Source organism: Bos indicus x Bos taurus, chromosome 23 (assembly GCF_003369695.1).
Source record: "Bos indicus x Bos taurus breed Angus x Brahman F1 hybrid chromosome 23, Bos_hybrid_MaternalHap_v2.0, whole genome shotgun sequence".
NCBI lineage: Eukaryota > Metazoa > Chordata > Mammalia > Artiodactyla > Bovidae > Bos > Bos indicus x Bos taurus.
In genome coordinates, this window is record NC_040098.1 from 29,340,183 (window position 1) to 29,363,509 (window position 23,327).

Below are 23,327 nucleotides of genomic sequence, written 5' to 3' on the forward strand. Positions count from 1 at the left end.
AATTTCCTCTCAGATTACTTTCACAAGGGCCTCCAGACTCAAATAAGGCATATGTTTAAAAGGCAGATATGCCCAGGCCCACTCCAGACCTCAATCAATCACTGAGGGCAAGCACCAGGAATATGCTTTTTTTTTTTTTTTTTGAGGCCACACTACAAGGCTTGTGGGATCTAAAGTTCCCCCACCAGGGATCAAACCCAGGCCCCCAACAGTGAAAATGTGGAGTGCTGACACTGGACTGCCAGGGAACTCCAAGGAACATGCATTTTTAACATTCAAGTTTCTAACACATCAACAGAGGTTACTGTCAAATTACCACAGGACACAAAGATTACTTCAGTGGATCCTTTGTTCCATATTATGTTTTACCAACCAAAGCATCTTGCCACAAAGAACCACAGTCAAGGCACAAAGGTAAGAGGAGAGTCTGGACGAAGTCCTGTTGAGGTGGTAGGAGGAGCTGAAATGCCCTCAATAAACTGCAGTTTCTTGTCCCAGTCTTCTGTGAACCCCTGATTAGCCAGTAGCAGATAATCCAGTCATTTTAGTTTGGTTTGGCATGCATTGCGTTACCTTTTCTGTAACATATGTACCCTATAGGTTGTTTATTTTGCCCTAACATTAAAATGATTTACATTCTCTGATAGGAGAAATGGCAAAACGTGAAGGATGGCAACAAACAAAAAACCGGCTCTTATGAACACTAGTTTCAGGCCAGATGCACACAGGCCAAAGGAAGTTGCCTGTCTGGCTCTCCCCTAAACATGCTACCCTCTTCTACCCTGTCCCCAGGGTAAGGAAGACACCAGTTTCTTTCTCCCTGTCTGGCTTGGATACCTTAGCCAGGTAACAAGGCTGACAACTTGGGAGCAACTACTTGGAGCCATTCTTTAAGGCCAGGGCTTTGGATAGGAATGCTTTTCTCTTTCCTCTAATACCTGACTCTCCTTTCCAAGTTCCCTTGGGGAAGCAGTGAGAGGGTAGACATGTCTTGCATGATCTCTTGCATCTTGCCCCTCCAGATGAGCAAGGTAACAGCTCTTGGAAACAAACAACTACAAGAAAGCAGGCGACAAGCCAGGCCTGCTGAAGATGGAGGCAGGGACCTGGGTTCTCTTTCTTCCTACTCCCTCCTCCTCACATTCCTACCTCTGGCCAATCCTACTCATAATGGAACCGAAGAAACCCTTCTCTCTTTCATTAGTCTCTAGGAATCGGGTCCTTTAGCCCTCTTTCCTGACCTTCGTTCTAAACTTCTTGATGCCCAATCTCTGCCCTGAAAATAACTCCTCAACTTCTAGACCCATGAGAACAACTGTCATTCACCTTTATTTCAATTAGAGGTACAAAGACCCCTGAGATCTTCCTAAAAAAAAAACAAGTCTATTCTGGGTCAAAGAACCCCCTGAAAGGCTGTACAGGGGTTTCTGTTTCCTTCTCTGGTTTGAGCAAGTCAGACCCTTCCACAGACTTGTTGTTTCTGGAAAAGTCTCTCCTTCCTTCCCAACCGGTCCTTGTGCAATAGCAAACCCGATGGACTTCAGGGGAGACCACCCCCCGAGGACCAGCTCTCCACCCTGTCAGGAGGGAGACACTGCAGTGCTCTCGACCTAGTCCAGTCCTACCTACTCCTCCACATAAACCATTCGGGAAACCAAGGTGTTCTCCCACATGGTTCAGAACCAGAACCAGGCAGACACGAAGACATTCCAGCAGGTCACAGGAAGGAAGGCCTGTAGATCTTGACCCTGCCTCACCCTGATGATTCCCATGCCCCGACCTGTCACTCCCAATCTGTTGGGGGCCTGATGGTGAGTGGTGCAGCATTCTTCCGACCCGCCCGGATGCCTGGATAGAAGAGGGGCCAAAGTTTCTCAGTAAAAGTATCAGTGAAGGTGTAGATATGAGAGCGGTCTGTGACGTTGTAAAAAGACAGTGTGCCGGCCTCATAGTCTAGGAATATGCCCACCCGCTTGGGTTTCACCTTGATGTGCAAAGGGGTAAAAGGCGTGGTGGTGGCTGCGTACTTGTCCCCGTTCCATAGCCGCACCCGCCAGTAGCCAGTCTCAGGAAGCGGGGTCAGTTCACCCTTTCGGCTCACGGAGTCCCGGCACACGCCCACTGCCCAGTGGGTCTTGTCGCCCACCTCCACCTCCCAGTAGTGTCGACCCGAGGTGAAACCCTCAGTAGCCAGGACGCAAGGGTAGAAGGTGAAACGCCGTGGTGTATCAGGGAGATCCCGGAGTCTTGTCTCCACGAACTTGACGCTCTTACGATCTTCCGACAGGACTAGATTAGGATGAGCAGTTTCAGGGTCCAGGGTCACATCCGCTGGCGGAAGAAGCCACAGTGGGGAGCTAGATGAGGATGGGAATAGCTAAACGCCCCCGCCTCACTCTTCCAGCCTGCCTTTACAGAGCCTGCCCCCTGAAAGCCCCCAGAACCCCATGGTTTGGTTAACCTTCTCAATCCTCAGTGTCACCTAAGGCGGGGGTGGAGAGGGGAGGGAACAATGGCTTCTCATCCTGGCCCTAAAATAAACAGGTAATGATCTCTTGACTCTGCAAGGGCTGGTGCTTGAGGCTCCTGCCTGGTCCTCCCTCTATTCCTCTGATATCACCATGCATTTCACTGGGTGGAGAAGTACAAGGCACAGACCAAGGGCCAGAAACAATGAAAAATGTTAAGAAGGATACAGAGCAAGAGAGCATTACAGTCTGGCGATACGGTTACCATGTGTCTGTTTTCCTCCAACAGTCTGGCTTATGCCTGTTTTCTGAGTAAGTATTAATGAGACTCCCTTTCATTCTCAAGAGGAGACCAGTTTTCAGCAAATTATTTAACCTCTCTGGGTCCCTATTTAGAAAAGTGTGGGACTAAGAGGAGACCAGTTTTTGGCAAATTATTTAACCTCTCTGGGTCCCTATTTACAAAATGTGGGACTAAGAGCAGATGACACCTGAGGCTTCTCACTTTGAGTTCTGTGACTCAGTGAGATTAGAAGCCAGGTAAAGGAGTGGATGTGGATACAGGCATGAAAAGTGACAGCAGGGATAACTGAAGTCCAGATAAAGTAGGACCTAAAGACTTCCTTCTCTCTGTTGATTCCCTTTGCTAGTTTCCTTTTGGGAACAACTCACCAATTAGCTGTTTAAGGATTTTCCTTAGTGCAAAGTACTGTCGGGGGAAATTGCTGAAGTTCTTTTCCAGCTCTATGGATACTGAAGTCACCTCCATGGTCTTCACCTTCTCACATCTAGGAGGGATGGGGAGATAGGGGAAGAAAGGGTAGGGTCAGGGGAAGCTCCAGCTTAGTCACTATTCATCTTTAGGGAGAAACTAAAATCATTCATCCTTGTACTTTCTCCTCTCTCAAGATAAGTACTCACTGCTTTCTTTTGCCTATCTATGGAAAGAAAGGTGGTCCCTTGGACAAATCCTTAAGAATGAGTTTTAGAACTTTCTGGAGGTATTGTTATATTTCATGCAAAGAGATATCACCCCTACTCCCCAACCCATTCCTCCTTCCATCTTGTTTGGACATGATTCTACCCACAGGCCCAGGCTGAATCTGGTTCTATTACATTATGTTGGTATCTACCCTACCAAGGAAGTCCTGATGCTCAAACGGTAAAGGGGAACAGACTAGTACTCCCAATCATTTGCTCTGTAATTGGCTTCATGGATGCAAAAACCCTTCTCCCTTTTTCTACCCAAACACTGCATGACTTTCCCATTCTTACTCCCCCAGCTCCTTACTGCACCCCTACTCTTTAAGCCAAGACCTAACTCACTCGAAGAGATACAAGAATCACTTACTTTTCCAGGGTACTTTTGACATCCTAGAGGAAGGAGAAAAGAAAGCAATATTGGTCCTGGTAGTCAAGGGCCCTACAGGCAAAAGGTTCCCCTCCTCCCCAAAGTTCTAGAACTATTAAACAGGCACAGGACAACCTAAGGGTCACAGTGCAAAGGGGACTAACTCCAGAGGGATCTGAGTACATCTTTCCCAACCTAACCCCCACCTTCAGCTCTCAGTCATCATGAAACTTGGTAATTGATGTCACTTCCAAATAGTTTCCTGTGTGTTTGTCTTTGTTCCTCAAGAACACCGGGAGCTTAATGCCAGGGATAGGATTGTCTGCTCTTTGCTCTGTCCCCCAAGTACCAACCACACACCTGCCTCCTCGAGAATCAGTAGAGATAGTTCTAGACTGCTGGCATAGGAATGAATCACTCTCTCCCATTGTGGTTTGGTATCCCTTGTCTAGTATTGGTTAATAAATATTAATAAGTGCGTGCCAATCCTGATTTGTGAATACTTGGGGTCCAGAAGACAAAGAAGACAAATCTCTGCCCCGCCAAGGATTTCCCAGTTTAATGTGGAAGGCAGAACACACATACATGAAAGGACATGAGAATAAATACCAAGCAATATATAACATGCAGGTAAATATACAACAAAGCCTCAATGATTCAAATGCTGGTAATGTGATCTCTAAGATAAGAAATATGTTTCCTGGAATCTTGCTAACACCATTCATTTGCTTAAGAAAACAGACTATTTCAAACATTTTAGAGGCACTATTTACATATCAAAAGCAGCATGTTACTATACATTATTTCAAGTGTCATCACACTATTTTTCTATTCTTTTTGAGCACTAGGTAAATCAAGTTCCAGGACTTAAAAGTAACAGTTACTGCATTTTACACAATTTTTAATGCATAGATTTTTCACTAATTTAGACTAGACTGCCCTCCTCTCAAAAAAGTGAGTTTTTTCTTTGGTACAAATTAAGCACGTAATTGTTGACAAGACATAAGAACACAGAAGTGATCAAAAGGGGATGTGAGAAATCAGAGAAGGCTTTCTGTAGAGAAAAATCCTTTGAGCATGTCTGGAAGAAAGAACTGGATTTAGAGAGGCAGAGTGGAGGAGTGAGCATTGCAGGCTGACAGAATGACCTGTGCAAAGCTAGACTGCGCTCGGCCTGAGTGGCTATGCAGGGGCAAAGGTCGAACCTTAAGCATCTCGAAGCCCGACTGTAAGCACTTGCCCTCCACCTCAGCAGCCAAGTGGGCGAGGTCCCGGCGCTTGTCTCCAAGGTGAGCAGCATTTTCTCGGAGGCGCTGTAGAATGTCCTGTTCCTCCTCCTCCAGCCGTGAAAGTAACACCTGCTGCTCTTCATCCAGCCGTCGGTGAAGCTCTTCAAATTCCTTTAGGATCTGCTGTCGGCGACTTTCCACCAGTCTCTGAGAACAGAGGGTGGGTGTTATGTTTAACAGGGTCAGTGGGGCATAGGATACCTTCCTCACCCACCATGTGTATGAATTCACAGACTTCAAGTGTCATTGGAAAGAGTTTAAAAGGACACTCATGTTTCTCTCCATTGATATTTCCTTCTGTAAAGAACGGCTCTATCCCCATTAGCACCCTTACTGATACCTTGGGATGAAGATCATTGAGATAAAAAAATAAACCAATGCTGAAAAAATTATTTTATTTACTAAATTAACTTCTAAAAAGCATACTTTTATGTTGTAGTAAAAAAATTCAAGACATAAGAACTCAATAATATGACAAGTACTATTACAGAGATACCGCGGTAATACTACTGCAATAATATGACAAGTACTAATAGCAGAGATGGCTCTGCTATCTCTTACTCTTAAGTTCTAGCTAACGCAAATTGTCAAGACAAGCAAAACACAAATACTGGAAAGTTAGAGATTGTCATAATTTGTACACTGCAAGACATCTACTTGATAAAAACCATAGATGGAAAAACTGGAAAAGTATCAGAATCAGTAAGATTTTAGTAATGGACTGTTATAAAATATAAATTTAGATTTCAGGGCTGAGCCTGCTAAAGTTTCAAGTCACTTCAGAGACTGACAGTTTACACCCCAGGAGTGGGTTATAGATGTGAAAAAATAAAAGGGGCATTGGGTCTGGAGGTGGGGATGAGGGAGAGGGAAGAAAGAGAATTCAAAAGTCACTGAAGGAAAGTTGGTGATTGGTGACAGTTTCTGAGACGACTGAAATGATAATTTACATAAAAAAAAAAAACCCACACCACAGTTCTATTCAAGCATTTAGCAGGTTTTTAAACCTTTTATTTCCTTCTCCATCCTTTACCCTTAAGAATGTGATCAATAGGAAGAGGAAAGCTAATGATTAGGAATAAGCTTCATTTTCACAGATTTTAAGTGTTTCAAGACAATAATGTTTTAAAGTTTACCTTTGCAATCAAAATTAGTTCAACTTTTAAAAATTTCAAATGTGTGTTTTTAAAATGCATAAAGGACTAAGGTAATAATACTTGCTTCCTGTTGAAATGTTGTCATTGTTAAAAAACAAACACACACTAGTGTTCCCACTAATGTCAAACCTGTTTAGTTCTTGGTAATCCCTAAATCTCATTTATTTCTTCTGGAAGGCTTTAATGACGTTGAGTTTCTCTGCCATATTCTTGGGAATTTGCAGCTGTGCTTTTTGTGTCTGTTGTTTCTATTTTCTCTACCTGACAGTAAGCTCAAGGAGGGCAAGGACCGTGTTTTTGGTCATCAATGGCCCGGTGTCAAAGACAGGGTGTGGCCTATACTGGAAGCTTAATAAATATTTATTGATTCCTGCAGAATCAGTCGGAGAAGGCAATGGCACCCACTCCAGTATTCTTGCCTGGAAAATCCCATGGACGGAGGAGCCTGGTGGGCTGCAGTCCATGGGGTCGCTCAGAGTCGGACACGACTGAGCGACTTTACTTTCCCTTTTCACTTTCATGCATTGGAGAAGGAAATGGCAACCCACTCCAGTGTTCTTGCCTGGAGAATCCCAGGGATGGGGGAGCCTGGTGGGCTGCCGTCTATGGGGTCGCACAGAGTCGGACACGACTGAAGCGACTTAGCCGCAACAACAGAATTAGTATCTCTGGTTTTGCCACATAATGGCTGTATGATCTTGGACTAGACACTGATTCAAGTTCTGTTTCCTTCTGTGTAAACTGGAGATAACAAGACTTACCCTATAGGGTATCTAAGTTCACTCTTGCCTAATATGCTTTGCTGGACTCCCTTCTCCTTTTCTTGTACCTTCTCTGTGTTCCACTGGGGCCAAGGCTAGCCTGACCTCTTAGAACTTAAAACTGGGCAGAACCAAGCATAAGAACTAATACAATACTTGAAGTTTGGAATGTCATGAACACCTAATGAATTAATGCCAAGGAATCAATAAATACTAGTTATTTTTACTGTTAAAATTCATACATGTTTCACTATCCAATAGAAGAAATAAGGCAGATACCAAAATACCAGGCTACAAATATGATAATACTATAGAAAAGATGTGAAATTGTATGAAAATTAAGAAAGTGAATTTCTGAAGGGTCAGGAAAGGCTACATAGTAAATGGTTTTCATTTTAGGATGGACAGAATCCTATAGGTAGAAGATGGGAAGGGGAAGAACATTCTAGGAAACCATACTACCTAGCATACTCGAGCTTATGTGAATTAAGAGAATGTGGTCCTAATGTGGCTGGGGGGTTCTGGGAGCTCTCGGGCAGGTTCTTCATCCTTCCTCCCCAGTGCACCTTCCACATTCTCCAGCAAAGAGCCTCCTTCCTGCTCTACAAAGAAAAGGAGACCAGCGGCCATGAACTCCCTCAACTCGCCAAATCCTTCACCCCTTATATCCTTCTCCTCAAGTCTTAATCCATGGCAAATAATTTAAGTACAATGTTTAATGACAATCAAGCTTAATAAAATATCATCGTTTTTGAGAGAAGAGCATTTTTTAATAAACCAAAAATGGTGGATTAAATAATGCGTCATTAATGTTCAGTTAAATAATGTTCAGTTAAATAATGTGTGGCTAATGTTCAGGGATTCCCTGGTGGCTAAGATGGTAAAGAATCTGCCTGCAATGCAGGAGACCTGGGTTTGATCCCTGGGTCAGGAAGATCCCCTGGAGAAGGGAATGGCAACCCACTCCAGTATTTCTGCCTGGAGAGTTCTATGAAGAGAAGGAACCTGGTGGGCTACAGTCCACAGGGTCACAAACAGTTGGACATGACTGAGTGACTAACAATGTTCAGTTATTGCCTGTAGGGCAGGCCAAATGGGACTGCCTGCCTTTACCTTGAGTTCGCCAGGCTTCTTCTCCTCAGCGGACTTACAGCGGCTGATCTCCTGCAGCTTCTGCTCCAGGGGCTCCAGGCACTTCTGCAGTTTTTCCTGAGAGGTGTGAAGTAGGAGAACAACATTTGTGGTTGGCTGGTACAGCCTATGTTCAGAGCTTAATCCATTTGTTTTAAACTACTTGCTTCCTATTCATCTCAGTTCAGTTCAGTCGCTCAGTCGTGTCCGACTCTGTGACCCCATGAATCGCAGCACGCCAGGCCTCCCTGCCCATCACCAACTCCCAGAGTTTACTCAAACTCATGTCCATCAAGTCGGTGATGCCATCCAGCCGTCTCATCCTCTGTCATCCCTTTCTCCCCCTGCCCCCAATCCCTCCCAGCATCAGAGTCTTTTCCAATGAGTCAACTCTTCGCATGAGGTGGCCAAATTACTGGAGTTTCAGCTTCAGCATCACTCCTTCCAATGAACACCCAGGGATAATCTCCTTTAGAATGGACTGGTTGGATCTCCTTGCAGTCCAAGGGACTCTCAAGAGTCTTCTCCAACACCACAGTTCAAAAGCATCAATTCTTCGGTGCTCAGCCTTCTTCACAGTCCAACTATCACATCCCTACATGACCACTGGAAAAACCATAGCCTTGACTAGATGGACCTTTGTTGGCAAAGTAATGTCTCTGCTTTTTAATATGCTATCTGGATTGGTCATAACTTTCCTTCCAAGGAGTAGGCGTCTTTTAACTTCATGGCTGCAGTCACCACCTGCAGTGATTTTGGAGCCCCCCCAAAATAAAGTCTGACACTGTTTCCACTGTTTCCCCATCTATTTCCCATGAAGTGATGGGACCAGATGCCATTCAGTTTTCTGAATGTTGAGCTTTAGGCCAACTTTTTCACTCTCCTCTTTCATCTGACCACCTCTTAATCCAACTCCGTCCCTTGCTCATGAAGTGTCAACTTCCTATAGGTTCCTCCTCCTGCCACCAGCCTGTCTCCAAGCCTTCCTTGCTTGCAAAACTTTCATTGAATCTCACTGTGTCCAGTTGTCACCAACTCTCCGTTCTTCCCTAGCCCTATTCATTTTCTAACTGAAGGAATTGCCTGTACTGACAGTGACCTTATGTACCCTGATATCCTTCTTCTGTTTTTGGCCACATGGCATGCAGGACCTTAGTTCCCTGACCAAGGATTGAATCCCTGCAGCACTGGAAGCATGCAGTCTTAACAACTGGACTGCCAAGGAAGTCCCTGATATCCTTTTAAATCTGTTTTCCTATACAACTCTAACCACTTGCAAATGAAATAAAATCTTGATTATTCTGTGAACTACCATAAAGTCTTGTTTGTAAGACTTCATTAACATAATTAGGCAAACTACTTGATAAAGTGCTAAGACAGTAAAATCTCTAGTTCCTATTACTCAAACATTTACCCTGTGTCTCAGCAGTAAATTAAACCAGGTGTCATGTTACCCATTAGCTGGGGAAGATGAAAACAGGCTGGTTTAGCTTAGCCTGGCTGGGATTATTCTAAAATGATGTTACCTGTTCCCAATACCAGTGGGTAAATAAGCGGTGTGCTGAGCAGGGGAACAGAATGAAGGAACCAGACCATTTTTCAGTTCTTCTTAAGTCTGAGATTCTCTGTGTGGTTTCATTCATTTATGAAAAATAGGGTACATTCTAAGACCACACATACTCAAATGTGTTACAAAAGTCAAGAAAGAAATTTGGCGGGTACTTCTTACTGCTCTTCTTCATGCCTGAGGACAACCAATCAGAGGGGACTATGTGCACTGTCCGCGCCCCGCACCCCCCCGCCCCCGCCCCCACCCGCCCCTGCCGGCCCAGTACATTGCTCCAAGGGGACTACAGAGTGAGGACCAGAGACTGTCTTGCCCTCAGGAACTTATGACTTTCTACCCAGGGAGTCTCCCATCCTCTGGGCTCCTCCTTCCTGCCCTGCATTGAAATCAAGTGTCTGGTTCCCTACCTTATACTCCTGTGTGGCATCGTCCAGTGGCACGACGGTATGGGCCCGGTGGGTGTGGGAAATTGCACATATCAAACACACAGCCTCCTGGTCCTCATAGCAGAAGAGGCTGAGGGCCTCATGGTGCTGGGGGCAGAGGCTCTCATCTCGGATCTTTCGCTTGACGGCCTGCAGCTGCTTAGCAATTTCCACCATACTGCCCAGCTGTCGATTAGGCCGGAGACTGCGGTAGCGGGACGTCTTTCGACATACAGGACAAGGGAAGTCCCTCTCTAGGTCCTCCCACCAGCGAGTGATGCAAGCTTTGCAGAAGTTGTGCCCACACTCAATGATGACAGGCTCCTTGAGATACTCCAGGCACACAGAGCAACTTGCCTCCACCTGTAGGTTCTCCAGAGCTGCAGCTGTGGAGGCTGCAGAGGCCCCGGCCTCTAAGAGACTTGTCTCTGCCATTATTTAACTTGAGGTTAAGAAGAGAGAAGAGAAAAAAAAAAAAAGTTAGTTGGGAGGGTTAATTTTTTTGCATCCCTGGCCTGACATTTACCCCCATGTTAAATCCTAACTCCAGATTTAGCACTGTCTTGGTATTTTTACATCTTCTGTTCCACCAGTCAATCTCTTCGGTTTCTCCATTTCCAAAAATTGTGACTCCCAGCTATGAGCAAACTGACACACAACCCTCAGTCTTGTCTTTCTCCACTGCCTTCTCTTGTTAGAAGCAGAGGCTTCTTTCAAGTCTAGCCCAGAGTATTCATCCTGATCCAGGTTCATTCCACTAGTATTGTAACAGTTTCAGAAAAATGTATTCTTAGTTTGACATCTTTTTCTAATAGATGAAAAAAGAGTATGGGAAAGTGAAAAGTACCTTAAGAGTCAAAGCATTAAGATTGCTTAAATCAAGTATATTTTAAAGTTGAATGCTACAGAAGAGTTCTACTACAATAGCCCACTGAAGCCTAAGCTTGATTCTCTGCCACTGTTCCCTCAGTCTTTCAAATGGTAGATATTGGAATGAGTTAGGCAAGGGTAACAACCTCTTCTCTTCAGAAAAGTGTGACACTATGCTTCCCTTCACCAGGCCTAGAGGAAGTGTGCACTTATCATGGAATGAAACGATTCACACAACTGTTTCCTATTTGTGTGCATTTGGATGTTTGGAGCTGCTGTAAAAGTGATAAATTTACAGCAGCTATACCAAAGAGTTTATTACTGAGCCCAGGGCAATAATTTCTTGAAAAGAAGAGTTGACAAATTTATTCTAAGTATTCAGTGAGGACTGGAGTCTTTTGAAATAGTTGTTGATAACTAATTCCTTGGATATACTGTACTTTCAACTAATAGGTTCTGGGGTGGTCGGGAATTAAGAGAGAAAAGTAAAATGGCAATCAAAAACTCTAATGAAGCCTCAAAAGAATTGGAAATGCGCCTGAGAGATGTATAAAGCAGAAGGTTGGTCCTCTTTAAGGTCCATCCTTAAAACATAACCACTATTATCCATGAAATATTTCATTTCTCTACCCCTTAACCTCTCTTTCTAAGGAACCCAACAGAAGAAAATTTAATACGTCTATCTATGTGTTAGGAGAGAAGTGGCCATGTAGTGAGTTGGGTTAACAATGATTGTATCTGTATATACTGATGGCAAACGTGAAAAGTGTTTAATTTGGAGTAGGAACTGATAACATATTTGGACCTGAATTTCTCCCTCAACCACGAGAGAAGTTCAGTTAGATGATTTTTCTCTACCTACAGGAATCCAACTTCGACGAGTACCCCTTCCCTTTTCCTAATCTAGAAATTAGATGGTCGCCTCACCCGAGATGAGTTGAATTGTATGCTGAGTTAGGGACCAGGATGGATCTAGACTGGCGAAAAAGTAGCGTTAGAGAGAGATGGGGGAAAAGGTTAGGGAAGTATGGGGAGAGGGCTTGGAGCTACAGCATTAGTGAGGCCTGGGTCATTTCCCCCCTATTCCTCGTGTCTCAGTAGAAGGACAAACTTCAGAGAGGTCCTCATTGTGTTTCTACCACTGTCAGGGGTCCCACCTTGCGCCCCTTTCCTGAGCGTGGTCCACAACTCGGTCCCACCCCCGTCTCCATCTTCTCCCGCCTGATCAGGCGCAGGGGGGCTGGAGAGGGGGGAGAGGAAACGTCGTTGTTGGCAGGGAGGGAGGGATGCGAGTCCAGGTGAGAAGGTGTGACGTGAAGATGGGATGCCCGCCGCTATGACGCAGCCGAGACCCGCGGTGACGGCGTCAGTTTCACCCGGGGAGGCGAGCGGCAGCGGGACGGGGTAACGGCGGGGTAGCCAAGCAACGCCGGACGCGCTGACGTCGCCGGGGCGGCAAAACGTCCGCCCGGGCCTGAAACGGGCGGAGGCAGCTGTGGTTACGTGCGGGGGGCCGGTGACGCAGTCGCGGGGCGCTAGGACGCGGCGTGCGGAGCCGGCGGGCAGGGGCAGGCCCCAGGGTCCCGGCGCGGCGGCGGGACAGCACCTACCTTCCCGGCTTCGGGTCCGGGAGTGCGGGGCGCGGAGCCGCCGGAGCGCTGCCTCCCTCCTTCCTCCTCCCCCCCGCCCCCGCCCCGCAGCGCGACACACAATACTCGCCGGAAGCGGAAGCCTCGCCGAGAGGCTCGTGTCAGTGGAAGCTGGGGTGTAGGCGGGCGACAGCGGGAGGGCCTAGCGGCGCCTGCCGAACAAGAAGGCGGGGGGCCGGAGGTGAGCACCAGCTGGAGGAGTCAGGGGCAAGAAGAGACCCGGAGGGGCAGGTGGCTGGAATGCGGTCGTCCAGGTGACCCGAGGAATCCGCTGGAGAAAGACAGCCGCGCATGCGCGTGCCGGAGCGCTGAAGCCCATTGCCCTCAGGGCGCCTACGGGCGCCGGGGCAAGCGGTACTGTCCCGCCCAGGGTCCGCGCCCGGACTCTGGCCTGGCTCGGTTGTTCCCAGGTGGCGCTGGGAGCCGTCGAGGGCGGAGCAGGGGCGGGTTGCGGACTTTGAGCTACACTTCTCCTCTCTCCTGGCCAGTCTCGGGAGAAGGTGGCTCGCCGAGTCGGCGGCCAATAATGTGGCGGTCCTGCTGGTCTCAGCTGGCACGTCATTTCCGACTAGTTGAGTTTTAGGCTTTTAACATTCAAGGATTAGCTCAGTCCTGCTTTGGGCTTCGGATATTCCTTACCTTGTCCCTTCTAGGCGGGCTTTATGGAAATTACCTGCTGTCTCCGCTGGAGTGGGAGCCTCGAAAGAGCTGGTACTGCGACTCTGCTGCTCACCTTCGCATCCTCGGCTCCTTGCTCGGGGCCCGACTGCAGTGAGCGCGCCTTGAACTCGGGTTCTGAATGCGAGAGAATCCTGTCTTTTTCCAGTTTGGGAGCTTTGACTTGAGTTTCTCCCCAAGAGTAGATAATGCTTGTATGGAGACTCCAGACTCCTGCGTTATTACCTCCTTACTTTCCTCTCCTGTTGCTGGAAGCTTCGCAGGTCTGTGACTTTGGAGGACGAGGGTGAGTTGAGGCTGGAAGAGTCTGCTGATGGAGGTGTGATGAGACTGGGAGGAGGTGCGGAGTTGATGGAGCTGCGGAGGGTGGGTGCTGGGTAAATGGGTGATGCGGCTGGGTAGGAGTTAGTGCTCTAAGCGCAGACACGGCTGGTAGAAAAGGCAGCCCACCTCCCCTCTTCCCCCAATATTTGGCATACAGAATGCTGACTGAAAGAAATAAGCAAATTTTGGTGTCCCCTTCGAGGGGAAATGGCCATATGGCCCAGCTTGTTCCTGTGTAAGTTGTGATGCTGTTTACAAACACTGTGCAGTGTTTAACCTCAGAGCATCCTGGGAGCCAGGAACTTATTTACTTGCAGAAAATATCTAATATGGGAGGTATGAAGATTTAGAGTCAGACATGCTAAGTACAGTTGATCTGCTTTTTCTTCACTGTTCTTTGCTTTTTGTTCACTTTTCTTTTTTCAGTAGCCAGTGGTTGAAGATTAAATTCGATAAAATTACATTAACTCTTCTCCACCCCATTGTTATTTGATTGTTAGGAATTTTAGAAGCAGTACGTTTTCTATTTTACGGACTGCCTCAATTCGAATGTAGTGAAAGCCACTAACTAGGTGGTCAGCCTCTTTAGCCTTGCTTTATGGGGAGAGTGGTGAGGTTTGGTTCTGGTTTATGATTTGTAACTTTTAAGGTGTTGGCTAGCACTTTACTCTGGCTTTCTGTTTGTAAAAACAGATGTGGTACTAAGGAAATTATCAGGAGCAAGGACATTGCCTAGGAGTATGAAGAATGTGTTGGCCTCGAGTAATAGATTTTTAAGGGGACTTCATGCCCAATAGGGCTTCCCTGGGGGCTCAGAGGTTAAAGCGTCTGCCTGCAATGCGGGAGACCCAGGTTGGATCCCTGGATTGGGAAGATCCCCTGGAGAAGGAAATGGCAACCCACTCCAGTATTCTTGCCTGGAGAATTCCATGGAGGGAGAAGCCTGGTAGGCTACAATCCACGGGTTGCAAAGAGTCGGGCATGACTGAGCTACTTAACTTTCATGCCAAGTACGGAAGAAAAGGGAGGAAGAATAGGTAAAACTATAAAATTATAGTTTAGAAGTTTATTATACTATAAAAATACAGTTTAGAGGGCATTATTGTCATAGGCCAGGGGTAGATATTGCCCATACTGTCTTTGTGGTATGAAAATTGCATCAGATTATACTAAATGGTGAGCATTACTGAAGTTTGAATTTCATATAAATTCTTCACTTGTTTTGAAAATTTATTCTCTTTTTTATTTTACCCCCAATCATTTAAAAATATAAACACATTTCTTAGCTTGTGGGCTGTACAAACACAGGTGGCAGACCATAGTTTGCTGAGCCCTTACATAGAACAATAAAGAAGTACTCGGTATTTTTCAAGAGAGAATAATTGAGAAAGAGGGTGATCCCAGTGCTATGATCTCTTATTTTCATCTGTCTATATGATAACACACAAAATAATAAAGAAAATTTGAGATCTTAACACAAATTTGTATTTTTTATGACCTGTGAAACTTGATCACGTGAGAATTATGAATATACTAATAAGATACAAGTACATTCTTTAAACAAGAAAAAGTATTCCTTGTCTAAAAAAGGGATTGTAGTTCAGGAGAGGTGGAATAACATCGAGTTGTGGTGTTGATTTAGACCAAAGGATTTCCAGCACAGGAATATGCTGGAATAATAGTAGTAAAATATTATTACTATTATGCAAAAATAATTACTATATAGTAAATATTACTATATTACTATAATTTATGCAAAAATAAATAGTAATGTGAAGGATAATTCAAAAATTTTAAATATACACTTTAATATTGTTTTTATATCAGGGAACGATATATCTGCTATATCTTTTATATAGAGGATCTTGTGGAACTGCTGAGTCATATAGAGGAAAAGCGGGTATTAGCACTGCAGGTTGGAGAAGGAAATGGCAACCCACTCCAGTGTTCTTGCCTAGAGAATCCCAGGGACAGGGGAGCCTGGTGGGCTGCCGTCTGTGGGGTCGCACAGAGTCGGACACGACTGAAGCGACAGCAGCAGCAGCAGCAGCAGCAGCAGCACTGCAGGTAGGAAACTGGTGGAGGTCGGATATACGATATGGTAGGTTGAGGAGGGAAAGAGTTCAGCTGTCCATACTTCTGAAATTCTAACTCAGAAAAAGGCAAAGCATCTAATTTTTCCCCACCTTTTTTTTTTTTTTAGTTATGAAAAATTTAAATTACAGTCTTTTTATAGGTTACATTGGCTTTTATCTTTCCCGTTCAGTAACATTGGAGTTACTTTGTTCTTTTTCAAGTCTACATTATTACTTCTTTGTGTAGACATATGATTGATTCAGCCATTTGTTTAAATAAGACATTTAGGGCCTTTCCGGGTGTTAACTTTTTGCCCACGCGGCTTGCAGGATCTTAGTTCCTCAACCGGAAATCAAACCCAGGCCTTAGCAGTGAAGGCGCTAAGTCTTAACCTCTGGCCTGGCAGGGAATATCCCCCAAGTCTTATTAAAGGCCATAGTGGACATACTTGTAATATATCTATTTCCCTCATTTTTACTCTGATAATACTTGACGTATAAACACTGTATTAGTTTAGGTTGTACAACATAATTATTTGACATATTTGCACATGTATCTTTATTTTGTCATAACATCTGTATTAGTAGGACAAACTCCTGAAAACTGAGCTTCTTTGTGAAAAGGCATGGAGATTTAAAATCCTAATCGTCTTTTCAGTTTCCTTGCCATAAGGTTGTACCTATTTATGCCCACACCAGCATGTAATGAGATGACCTCTTTGCTTACAGTGGAGCCTGTGTTGATCTTTTCATATTTTAAATTTTTTGCTAATATTTTTCATTAAAAGTTTTTAATGATTGCATAACAGATCTTGTTCTGTAGGTAATGTACATTTTCCAGCCTTTTTTTCAGCAGATGGGCATTTACTTAATTTCCTTTATAAAAAATTTTTTTTAATTTTGCTGCTGCATAAACAGTGTTAAAAGATTCTCTGAACATTTGTCCTTATGTGCTAGTGGATTTATTACTGTGAAAAAGGTTGGATTGAAGGCTATAATTTACATCAGCCCTCTGTATCTGTGGGCTCCTCATCTGTGGATGTGGAGAGCTGCCATTCTTTAGAAAGGACTTGAGTATCAGTGGATTTTGGTATCCATGGGGAACAGCTGTAGTACTAATTTTTATGAATATTTCCATACTGATTTTTAAGAAGGCTATTATTATTTACATTTACCTTGACAGCAGTATTTGAGCTTTCCTGTTTCCCACATCCCAGAAGAGATGGTTATTATCTATGTCTTTATTTCTTTCTGGCCAGAAAAGAGATGTTTGGTTATTTGAATCATATTTTTTTTCTTCCTTAGTAATTTTGAGTATCTTTTTGTTGTTATTTGTTTGTTACTGGGGTTTGTTTTCTGTGCATTTCCAATCTTTGGCTGTTTTTCCTGTTGCATTGTCTGTCTTTTGCTTATCAATTTATACATACATACCACACATGACATACTGTCCTCATTAAGAAATCCAGTCTGACTCCAGATTCTAATTTACTTTCCTACGTTTTCCTACAATGTTTTTTTATTTTTTACATTTAGATCTTTATTTTTTAGAATATGATGTAGCTTGAAATTTTCCATGAATAAAAAGTTGTAGAAATTAAATGAATTTTTAAAAGTATATGATGTAAAAGGAAGATCTTTATTTTTCTCTAGAGCAGTGCTGTCCAATAGAAATGGAATGCAAGATACTTATGTAATTTTAAGTTTTCAGTCAAGCCGCATTAAAAAAAAAGTAAAAACAGATGAAGTTAATCTTAATAGTATATTTCATTTCACCAACTTAACCCATTATATAAAAATATTATTTTTACATATAATTTATTTTGAACAATTATTAAACGATGTCTTTGAAATCCAGTGTGTATTTTACACTTATATCAAATCTCAGTTCAGACTAGGCACATTTTAGTTGATCAGTGGCCGCGTGTGGCTAGTGGCTTTTGTTGAATAGCGTGTGTTATATGGATTGGATGGATGGCTCGTTGTGCTAGCTTCATTTATTAAATAATCATCCTGTTTTTGTTGAATTAAATTTCACACTTGTCACACCTGAAATTGTTTCATAGTGAGATCTGTTTCTGGATTTTTGATTCTAATCTATTTGTCTCTTACACCAACACCACAGATTTTATTTCATTGAATTTTCTTGGATGTTCTTGGACATGTATTCCATATATAAATTCTAAATCAGTTTTTTTTTTTTTTTCACAGTTCTCTCCCCTCAAAGGAATTAAAAAAACCTATTGTGATTCTAAACAGAAAGGGGTTTAATGTATAATTTAATTTGGGTATAGTTGGCATTTTTTATATTGTCTTCCCAGTCAGGAATTTGGTTTGCCTTCCATTTATTCAGGTCTTGTTTTATTTCTTCAATAAGATCCTCATTTTTAAAAAACAGATTCTTTTATCTTTTTTTTTTGGCTGTTATGCATGGAGATCCCCCCCCCCCCCCAATTTCTAATAAGTAAACCACGTGCTTCATTGCTTGGATAAAGAAGAAATAATTGATATTTGACTATTTCTTACATCTAGACCCCTATCATAGTCTCTTACTAATAGTAAATTTTTAACTGTAGAGTTTAAGTATTACTGGCACTCTATGTTTTCATGTGTTTCCCCAGCTCATTCTTATGCATTTGGCCAGAGAAGCTCATTTGAGATCTGCAAATCTGTATGCTAAAGATTCTCAAAATTTGTTTCTGGCTTATCTCGCTTTCCTGAAACTAAGACATCTGGAGCTCAACATGTACAACCTGAGGTTTTTCCCTCTCTTGCACGACTAATGTGTTACTGAGTTCCAGAAATTCTTAACTGCTGTCCTTCTTTCCCCCTCTGGAGTATCAAAGAATTTGTAGATATTTTAAAAACTACTGCAGAAATTAAAAGGTCTCACTATAGAGCCTTCAGAAATAAATTCCCTTGCCCATTACATCACCTGTGAAGTTGCTGTTTTGATTTGTTGAGTCATTCTGCTGCTCTCACCAGTACCCCTTTCCATGTGCTGAGATAATTACTAGCATTGATATCTATCCTTTTCTGTCCAAGAAGATGGAAAATATCCTAAATCCTAGAGCATGTAGGAGGAAAACGTGTATTCTGGGGGGTATATATTGGTGTCCTAGGGTTGGTATAACAAGGTTTCATGAACTAGTGGCTTAGAAGAACAAAATTTATTCTCTCACAGGTCTGGAGGAAAACTGAAATCAGTGTTGGTCAGGTTGATTGCTTCTGGAGGCTCTGAGGGAGAATCTGATCCATGCCTCTCTCCTAGCTCTTGGGTTTGCTGGCAGTCCTGTGTTCCCTGGCAGTCTCCCTCTCTCCACTGTCACAAGGTGTTCTTTGTGTGTGTGTGTGTTTGTGTTTCTGTGTCCAAAACTCCCTCTTCTAATAAGAATGTCAGTCTTTGGACTAACACCCGTGTTAGTCCAGTATGACCTTATTTTAACTTCATTACACCTACAGAGATCCTATTTCCAAAAATGATTACATTCGGAGGTTCCTAGTGGACATGAATTGGGAGGGGGCACTATTCAACCCCGTACAGTATAATAGAAATAAAATTCACAGGTGTCGAGACTTCCCTGGTGGTCCACTGGCTCACTGGCTAAGACTGCGCTCCCACTGCAAGGGATCTGGTTCTATCCTCGGTCAGGGAACTAGATCCCGTTTGCTACGACTGAGAGTTTGCATGCCATGACTAAAGCATCCCATGCCTCAGTGAAGACCTGGCACAGCCAAATACAGAAATAAATCTTTTTTAAAAATTCACTGCTATCTCTAGACACTTCACCAGAGAGAAGTTTCCATGACATTACGATTTCCAGAGGTGCTCGGTGTAGACATTGAGTTGGTCAGTGGACTAGTCAGACTGTAGAATAGAACCTTGGCTGCTACTCATTCATATGTACATATTTGGTTCTGGGAAGCTAGGAGAATTGGTACTAAGCAGAGGAAGTTGAAAACAGACATAAAGATGACTTTTCTAACCACTTTTATGTATGCTCTCATTGTCAGCTGAGCCTGGGAAATTTGCCACTTTTGATCATCTGGCTCTGTGTCATCGTACCACCTTGCTCGATTACTTGGTGCCAAGGGGTCATACCAGAGGTCATATCTGGCATCCTTCTGTCTGTAGGCAAAGCCTCTTTTCAAATCTGAGTGACACTTGAGTAGAGGAATCATGGGATTGTCAAGCGCTCCTCCACTCCCCTTACTTGATATGGACAGAAGAGGCACTTTTACCTCCTAGGAAAGGGTGCAGAACTTGGTTTTCAAGCTGGCTGTATTTTAGGGAGGGGACCAAAAGGAGAAGAGTCTGCTCCTAGTGCAGTGAGTATATAGATGGTACTCTATAAACGCGTGTTGAATTAAGGAATTTTTTCCTCATGGGGTAGCTCTTGGCATAGTACATAGCTAAATGTTTACCTGAATAGTGCTTTGACTCCTTTGACTTCCAAAACAGCAGTATGTGGAAGGCTTTATTACTCCAGTTCTCCTCACTGCCAACGTACCGTCCATCAGAACTAAGTTATTTGCAGTTCCCTGAATCTAGTGCCCTACTTTGCAGTTAAATATTTGTTGTTTCTTCTGGATTCCTCCTAATCTTGCTCCCACTTCCAAGTTACTAACATTTTTCTCTGCAATACTTCTGTACTTTTACAGTGTTCTTGAATTATTGATGTTTTTATATCTGTCCTCCACTAGACTGGGAGCTACTTGAGATCAGAAATTGTCTTTGTTTTCCCGTCACCTCATAGTGTCTTGACACATGGGAAGCCTTAGTTCAAAGAAGGAAATCAAGGCTTGAAAGAGTAATTTGCCTAAGGTCACACAGCTGGTGTATGGCAGCACCAGAAGGAGAATCTAGATCCTAAATCACTCAACAGCTATAAAGAAAAAAGTGCTGCACAGGTGTCAGGAGACCCAAGGACTAACCTTGAGTTGGTAGCTCTTTGTGTTATCCTGCCTGGGTGTGATTCTTTACCTTTATGGTATTTTGGTTCTTGTTTGTAATGCTCTTTTTAGGACCATCAACCAAAGGTACTTTTTGTATGTGTTTCTTCCAAGGAAATTGAAAAAGTCTCAATTCCCTCATTTTAAGGTAAGCAGCTGAAGAGAGTTGTTCAGGTGCTTTTGGATCTTATGTTCCAGGTCTTTGTACCTTACCTGTATGCTCTCCATAGGTAACTCCACTACCCTTTATTCTTTATCTTCTTTGCATGTTGAGATGTGAGATTTCCTCAGGAGCAACTGCCTTCTGCTCTCCAAGGTCCTGAAAAGATACCCCTGGGCTTCCTGAAAATTCCTGTTTCCCGGAATGCAGATTTGAGTTCTGATTGGTTCTTCTTCTTCTTCTTTTTTTTTTTTTTTTTAAGTCTTTATTGAATTTGTTACAATATTGCTTCTGCTTTATGTTTTGTTTTTTTGGCTGCAAGGCATGTGGGATCTTGGCTCCCTAGCCAGGGATCATACCTGCACCCCCTGTGTTGGAAGGCAATGTCTTAACCACTGGACCACCAGGGAAATCCCCTGATTGGTTCCTGAAGAAAAAGAAGATGGCAGTTCTATTTCCAGTTTTTTAAGGAATCTCCACACTGTTCTCCATAGTGGCTGTAAACTGGAAATAGAACTGCCATATGACCCAGCAATCCCACTGCTGGGCATACACACTGAGGAAACCAGAAGGGAAAGAGACACGTGTACCCCAATGTTCATCGCAGCACTGTTTATAGTAGCCAGGACATGGAAGCAACCTAGATGCCCATCAGCAGATGAATGGATAAGAAAGCTGTGGTACATATACACAATGGAGTATTACTCAGCCATTAAAAAGAATACATTTGAATCAGTTCTAATGAGGTGGATGAAACTGGAACCTATTATACAGAGTGAAGGAAGCCAGAAAGAAAAACACCGATACAGTATACTAATGCATATATATGGAATTTAGAAAGATGGTAACAATAAGCCTGTGTACTAGACAGCAAAAGAGACACTGATGTATAGATCAGTCTTATGGACTCTGTGGGAGAGGGAGAGGGTGGGGAGATTTGGGAGAATGGCATTGAAACATGTATAGTATCATGTATGAAATGAGTCGCCAGTCCAGGTTCGATGCACGATACTGGATGCTTGGGGCTGGTGCACTGGGACGACCCAGAGGGAGGGTATGGGGAGGGAGGAGGGAGGAGGGTTCAGGATGGGGAACACAGGTATACCTGTGGCGGATTCATTTCGATATTTGGCAAAACTAATATTGTAAAGTTTAAAAATAAAATTAAAAAAAAGAAAAAGAAGATGGCAGATGATCTGATTATTGGAAAACACGGGAGAATTAAAGGCACTACTCAGGTGATAGAGTCAGATCTTCTGTTATTTTGTCTTTCTCCTTCTCCCTCTTTTCTTTGGCTGCCTCAGTGAGTCCACCTCTGCTTCTCTTGTTGCTGAGGTCTCAGACTTTACTCTAGGGGTGCTGGCATGACTGAACTCAGATGAAGGATTAAGGAGATTAGGACTGGAGGACTAGGTAGGGTCCAGAAGCTCATGGGTTTATCTATCAGAGAGACTTAAGAAAGTGTATCTCTCATACTCAGACCTTGGTCTGGGGTCAACACAGTGTTGTCATTGATCACACCCTGAGGATTCACCTCAGTGAATCCCTGAGAAACTAGAATGTCTTCCCTCTCATCCTAAGAATTCTGCTGCTTAGGAAATGACCCCAAAGTGATAGTCCTAAAGTCCTCTCCCTGTTCCCACAGAGAACTACAGAAAGATTCAGATGAAGAGCCTGACTCAGGATGTGAAACTACCAGGATGAGATTTTTTTTTTTTTTTTTCTTTTAAAGAGTATTTTCTTTGCTATTGATATTCAGTGCTTCACTATTTTGTTAATTATGTTATTCCTCTCCTGTATCCCTCCCATTTAATTAATTGCCAGTTTCTGACATTTTAAAACATCTTAGCCTTCTCCTTCCATTTCTGCTTTGTTCCATTTCAGGTCTTTCCTAGATAGTAGCCGCTGACTCCCTACCTTTATCTGAGCATTTGTTCTCACTCTGTTGCCCCACTCCCAGTGTTTCCTCTGTACTATGTCTTTGGTGATGTTTCTGACTCAAAACTCTTGTCATCTGACTACTCAGTCATTTTAATGATGACTTTTATCCTTCACCTGTTGGGTAAAATCTAAATCTCTTTGGAATGGCTTACAAGGCTCTTGATGATCTTGTCCAGTGGATTGTCCTAAGTTTATAGATGGGGGATTTGTGAGGAAGAACAGACCATTTGCAGAGAAATAGACAACTGCATCTTTGTGCACTTAGGTTTTTGGGGATTCCATATGTGATCCCATTAAAATGTGAGGAGAGAAAGTCTTTCTACAGTCTTCTTTTTAGCTGATGAAAGAAGCAAAGGAATCCTTCTCTTTTGTCAAACTGAGTACTTTCTAGGGAAACCAAAATCTTTACAAACTGCTCATGGAAATTACTCTTTCTCTTTGTACTAACAGAGGTGGGCCACAGACCACTGAGGACACTCATTAAGCATGTACTCCCAAAATACTGAAAAGAGAGTCCATCAGAAACAAACT

General features: G+C 43.4%; 2 protein-coding genes across 5 annotated transcripts in view; one reads left to right on the forward strand and one right to left on the reverse strand.

The window, feature by feature from the left end:
• Positions 1 to 331: 331 nt before the first annotated feature.
• LOC113881566 (E3 ubiquitin-protein ligase TRIM39) lies at positions 332 to 13,244 on the reverse strand. Of its 4 annotated transcripts, XM_027524592.1 has the most exons (8): positions 12,630 to 12,702; positions 12,177 to 12,259; positions 10,132 to 10,591; positions 8,140 to 8,235; positions 5,025 to 5,255; positions 3,820 to 3,842; positions 3,141 to 3,256; positions 332 to 2,331 (listed from the first exon to the last, which is right to left on the reverse strand). In XM_027524592.1, the coding sequence occupies exons 3-8, from the start codon at positions 10,582 to 10,584 to the stop codon at positions 1,784 to 1,786; spliced, it is 1,467 nt and encodes a 488-aa protein (XP_027380393.1). In that variant the 5' UTR covers positions 10,585 to 10,591; positions 12,177 to 12,259; positions 12,630 to 12,702; the 3' UTR covers positions 332 to 1,783. The 4 variants fall into 4 exon arrangements, with proteins under 4 accessions (XP_027380393.1, XP_027380394.1, XP_027380391.1 ...); XM_027524593.1 differs by lacking the exons at positions 12,177 to 12,259; positions 12,630 to 12,702 and adding an exon at positions 12,739 to 13,244; XM_027524590.1 differs by lacking the exon at positions 12,177 to 12,259 and having other exon boundaries at positions 12,630 to 12,732.
• A 27-nt stretch (positions 13,245 to 13,271) lies between these two features.
• Positions 13,272 to 23,327, forward strand: part of LOC113881567 (BOLA class I histocompatibility antigen, alpha chain BL3-7-like) — a 37,278-nt gene continuing 27,222 nt past the window's right edge. The window contains exon 1 of the mRNA XM_027524596.1: positions 13,272 to 13,632. The gene's annotated coding sequence lies outside the window, so the exon portion shown is untranslated. The remainder of the gene's footprint in view (positions 13,633 to 23,327) is intronic.

Coding starts and splice junctions, on each gene's coding strand:
- LOC113881566 (XM_027524593.1), bottom strand. CDS start 10,584: ATGGCAGAGACAAGTCTCTTAGAGGCCGGGGCCTCTGCAGCCTCCACA. Junction 8,236..10,131: donor ATGCCACACAGGAGTATAAG/GTAGGGAACCAG, acceptor CACACCTCTCAG/GAAAAACTGCAGAAGTGCCT. Junction 3,843..5,024: donor CGGGCTTCGAGATGCTTAAG/GTTCGACCTTTG, acceptor TCCTTCCTCTAG/GATGTCAAAAGTACCCTGGA.